The following is a 5,277-nucleotide window of genomic DNA, read 5'->3' as shown; positions in this document are numbered from 1 at the left end:
CCATCCGGCTCCACGCAAGGATCGGCATCAGTGAGCACAGCCGAGTCCTTTCAGGTGTACACATACTGGAGGAAAGAGRAGCTTTGTTTCTTGAACAGGCAAGAGGAAGAAGTCAGGACAGCACTCAAGGATTGGGTGGAGCAAGTGTCGGATGACGGGAGCAAGTACTTCTACTGGCAAAGTCCCAAGTCCGGACGGGTGTTTTGGGCAACTACACTGGCCAAAGGGTCGAGGAAAAAACAGGGCGACAAGTAGAAGGCACCACCCCGCGTACGCCACGACTGATCACACAAGCGGTACACTTGTGTATTAATCTGGCTAAGCCTTCTACGGAAAGTGGTGAAGGTGTCGCGTAGAGATCTGGTGGCGAGTTAGCAAGCCTATACATACAACTGATGGCTGCAGCAACATTCGCTTGATAATGAACTTTTTTCACGAGCAAAGGAGAATCACTATGATATGGTAATATACATGTGCAAGGGCTAATCGAACGCCTCGAGTTTTGAGAAAAAAGTTTTTTGCTTCTGTCGTGATGCTTTACAGTATTGCGTAGGTCTGCTACCTTCCAATGGATTTGGCCGTGTCACTCAGGCTTTCATCCTCCAAGATTCCTCACTCTTTCAGTTCCAACTGTCCGACTTCAATTTGTTGTAAACCTCTGTGAAAAGCAGTGACGGCTAGTTGTAGCCGGTCAATGACGTATTCAACTTCGTCGCAAAGATACTCGCCGAGTCGTCGGACATCTTGCAAGTACGCGACTTCGGCGCGAAGACGTCCGACTTCACGCGTTCTTTCCACGATAACTTCCTCTGGGGAGTGTTTGGTGGATACTTTGGTAGCTTCGAGCTTATCGCGAGTGGCATCTAATGAGACAGACTCGCCGTGTGCGTTTGCTATCTCTCTGTTGATGGGGCGTGGACTGGCAGGTCGATCCATGTTATGATTAGCGTTTCCACAGATAAGTAGGAGCCAAAGTTGATTGCATCTGCGAGCCTCCTGGAATATTCGCGGCGGCGCGAGCCCTACTTGAGACATCTCACTTTCAAACAAGTCGACATGTACGTGGGTATCGAAACCGGCACCCTACGTCATCAGAAACATATCAGTTCTGGGGATGAGAAACAAAGAACCAGGGGGTCGCTTTTCGTCCCGCTACCAGGGTACATGTTTCGGCTCTGCTAGGGTGTTCGTTTCCGATTTCTGCGAAAGTCAATACTCAGTCAGCCCCAAGATGGAGTTCGGGCATCAGCTCATTCCCATTTTATTGATCGTTAAGCCACGGTTTATATTCAGCACTGTAGCATACCGACATTCCTGCTCTCCTTTTACACTTACCGGAGAAGCTGTCCTTACAACCTTCAAGCTCAACCCTCGAGATCGCAGAACTCTTGCTCACCTAGTCAATCAACTTCAGTATGACGCTGCCTGGTTAATCTGAACAACTCTGCAAACTGACTCACCGTGTCTAGTAATGACAGATAAACACGCGGTCAGGGACCTGGTTCTTCAATTCTGCAAGAATTTTGATGTTCTGGTGGCATTGCCCGCAGTCATCGCTGCGATGATGGCAGCATTTGATGAGATACCAGACCAGCAGAAAACAGTCTTTAGCGATTTTACAATAAGATTTTTCGGCAGTACCATCATCTTAAGCGTCATTGCGTTGACTCTCAACAGAATGGTGCTCTCCAAGTTTCAGGGTCATGGACGTCTTACCAATGTCGAGCTGTGGATTCCGACAGGCTTGGTTGATTTTAGTATTGTTCAAGTGCTCATTGGACTGGTAGCCTGGTCTGTGGATAGATACCCAGCATGGGTCACTATATTGCTTGGGAGTGAAGCTATTATACTGTCCGCACTCACACATGCCCGACTCGGTCACGCCTATGCTGTTCAGGTAACCAATGATCCTCGCCATGCCTGTACGGAGTTGCGCGAAGGCGTCTGCTTCCCGTCTCTTTAGACTGTCCATGCATTGATGGGCTTGCTGTGATTGGCGATGTAACGGAGGAATACGCATTCTGCTTCAACTGTCCTTTCCGCGGTGTCGCTATCTTCTGCCATATCAAGCAAGTTATAGTATGTGGAAATTCTTTGTATAGTGTCAAAGAAGTCGTTGGCAATGTACAAGTCCTCGGGGGACCAATCCAGTTGAAGAAACGCCATGTTTTAAGATGACGTAAAACATTGAGATTTTATATCTCACCGGCATAAACAGGACTGCCATTACTAATGATTGGATTCGTCATCAAATGATTCTGCGCAGGTTTTAACGTGGACACAAGGACGTAGATACTTCCATGGGTGATCCTAATGACATAGCGTTTATGTAGCTGATCCACTTGCTTATCAGTCGTGCCGAATACCGAGATGTATTATTCCTAGACGTTGGATTCGGTAAGTGACATGGTACCCTCGCGTCAAGGTCTTCAGCGCGAAGACCGAGTTTCTGATAAACTTTTTTCGGTCCCGAAATTTTTGCTCGTAACCCCCGAAGCACTCCATTTCCTGGCTTTTGTAATCTGAGGTTTTTCATTTGTCCTAGAACAGAGATTCCTGTTATCTCACACTACAGTTGATATAACCTCGACAGACAACCTGATATTCCAGCTCGAGTATTGCTTGTTATCAGTCCCCATTGTCTCTTCGAAAGGAATGCCTACTCCACACATATTCACATATGGACTAGTTATGTGGTTGTTGAAGGGATTGTCTACACATTGATGTACATAACCCTGATTTTATATCTTGGAGATATTGTTTAAGGGTTTTTAATATGTAAAAACACACTCCAGCTATCCAGCCCAGTTTCAAATCGTGTTGAGCTAGAAGTATCTCATGCTACTCTTTCATTGTTAGACTGGACTCTTACCTTGGGAAGGTCTTCGAAAACACGCATCCCAAACATAGCCTTTCCACCAACCAAACTCTTTTCCAGCGATTCCTTAGCGTAAGCCCGCATATGATCTTCATAGGATCTCAGGGCCTTGGAATTGAGTCCGTGCTGCTCAATAGCATCCATAATCACGGCTGCGTCACGAATGGCTGTTGTAGCACCCAAAGCAGCTGTAGGACTCATTACATGGGCTGCATCGCCAAGAAGAGTGGCTCGTGTGATGGGCGCCTCAGCTCCCCAACTAGGGATGTCTGGGCTTGCTGAAAGAACTCGGAAAGCTGAAATTTCAGTTTCGCTGGTTTCGAAAACACACGCCAGTGACGGATGCCAGTCTTTTGTGAGGTGCTGAACAAGAGTCTTTATCTCCTCCAAGGGTTGTGATAGTATATCCGCAGGGACAGCCTCAGAATCGCAACGCAAGAACATAACCCAGTAGACGTAATCTTCTGGCAAAGCTGCAATCTCTTTGCTGAAGCGCATTGGCTCAAGCAGACACTTCGTGGTGTCGCCTTGTACAAGCGTCAGGCCTTCGGAGGCAGATTTTGAGAACTTTTTAGAGAAGGCATCCGTGACGGATGTTTTTCCAAATATCAGACGTGCTTCCGTTTCAAGGAGTTCGTAGGAAGGCAGCAACTTTTGACGGACTCGAGACCAAACGCCATCCGCCCCAATTAAGAGACAACCTTCAACATCAGGCCCATCTACAAAGTGCACAGAAATCTTGTCTTTACTTTCGGTAAAATAACGATACTCCCGACCAAACGTGACGCAGTCTTCGATGCCGTCTAAGAGATTTTGTCGCAACACGCCACGATCTGCACTTAGAGGTTTGAACTTGGGACGAGGTGGAATCGGAGTACTCGCCCCTGGCTTGAACAAATGGGATGTCGAATCTCCAGTCATGGCGTTCAGCACCGCATTGGGGACGCTAGAATGCGGGGTGATGGTGTTGCAGGACGCCTTCAAGGCGTGATACTTTTCTGGTAAGAGGAATCGCCTGAAAGCTTCGATGCCTTCGTCAGCGATGCGAATGCGATATCCTTGACGGCGGGCAGTCAGATTTGGATCTGCCTCATAAACATGAAACAGAATATGATTCTTGTGAAGACATTGTGCCATGGTGAGACCACCAACGCCAGCACCAATAATTATAACAGGAAGGGTTGTCATTCTGGCTAAGAAAGTATAGAGACGAGATTGGCTGGTTTTTCGGTCATTAAGCGGGAAGATTCGTTCTTTTAAGTTATCTAGAAACGATTACTGTGGCTTTTCGGTAATTTAAAAGCCCGTACTCGGCGTGAAAGTAGCTTAACGCCGAGCAATAATGAAGCCGCTAGTTATAGCCCAAGAGAGCCTGGAATCACGGATACGTTAGTGTTGAACCACTGCGTATGTGGGTGGGCAAACATATAGAAATAACTTAATAACTAGTGATTGGAGAGAGAAACGCGGGAATTTTGGGATTAGCTGATGAATATCATTCTGACCTCGGAATTTGGCTGTCCCCCGGTCCCTCGCGTAGGATAACCAAACTAAACCAAACAAAACCGAAGAGACTAGGCACCAAAAGACACGAATGAATTAGCAAGATGACGTGCAACTGGATTCATTTGGAGCCTACGTGGATTTGATCAATGCTTAGAGAGTCCCCTTTCTAAGCTAGTTAGGATTCATGGTAAACCGTGTGGATGGATTCCCCCGCTCCCGCCGATCTTACGAGCTGAGGCGAGCTGGGTACCCTCCACCAGCTGCAGAGAATAGAACTCTCGAGTGAGGAGTCGGCGAGCTTCTCCCGACTAGACACACTAGATAGGCGGTTTCAAATCAACAAACTAAGCAGATGATTGATAATCGCACCAACGTCGTCCAACCATCACTAGTCAGCAGCCACAACAACCCCACAACGATCCTGTTGAGGCCGTTAGACCGGAGAGACTTGCAACCACTTCACTGTCTGGTGGCTTACAAGCTTGACAAGATCGTATGAGAATAGAATGTGTATATAAGCGGGAAGCAAGAACCGTGTGTGAAAGAGAGTGGTCAAGACGCGGAAAGCAGATTCTAGGACGAATCCTGCACTCAGGCTTGTGAGCAAATCAGGCCAGCCCGAGTTGAACCCCGAGGTGATCTAACTTGTTTCTTTCTTAGCCCGCTAAGGCTGTCGGTGAATGAGTGGGCGTGTTGCATTTGTTCCATGAATCGCTGAATGAAGGACAGCTGTCAGACTAGTGGAGGATGGCCAAGATCTTGGTCAAGAAAAAAGATGAAGATGGATGCGAAAAAAAAAGCAAAGATGTAGAGACCAATCTCGCTGCTAGCGAGGTTGGGCAGAATCCTAGAATCAGTAGTGGTGGACTGTATCTCGTACGTCGCCGAAATGT

General features: G+C 47.4%; 1 protein-coding gene across 1 annotated transcript; it reads right to left on the bottom strand.

Moving 5' to 3' along the window:
- Nucleotides 1–2,836: 2,836 nt before the first annotated feature.
- Nucleotides 2,837–4,015, bottom strand: FMAN_15442 (uncharacterized protein; the record flags this gene model as incomplete). The annotated part of the gene is made up of 1 exon (XM_041826166.1): nt 2,837–4,015. The coding sequence occupies one exon, from the start codon at nt 4,013–4,015 to the stop codon at nt 2,837–2,839; it is 1,179 nt and encodes a 392-aa protein (XP_041691502.1).
- Between the last annotated feature and the right edge of the window lie 1,262 nt (nt 4,016–5,277).

The sequence above is a fragment of the Fusarium mangiferae genome (genome assembly GCF_900044065.1).
Source record: "Fusarium mangiferae strain MRC7560 genome assembly, contig: FMAN_scaffold033, whole genome shotgun sequence".
NCBI classification, from domain to species: Eukaryota; Fungi; Ascomycota; class Sordariomycetes; order Hypocreales; family Nectriaceae; genus Fusarium; species Fusarium mangiferae.
This window is presented reverse-complemented; position numbering and strand designations above follow the sequence as displayed.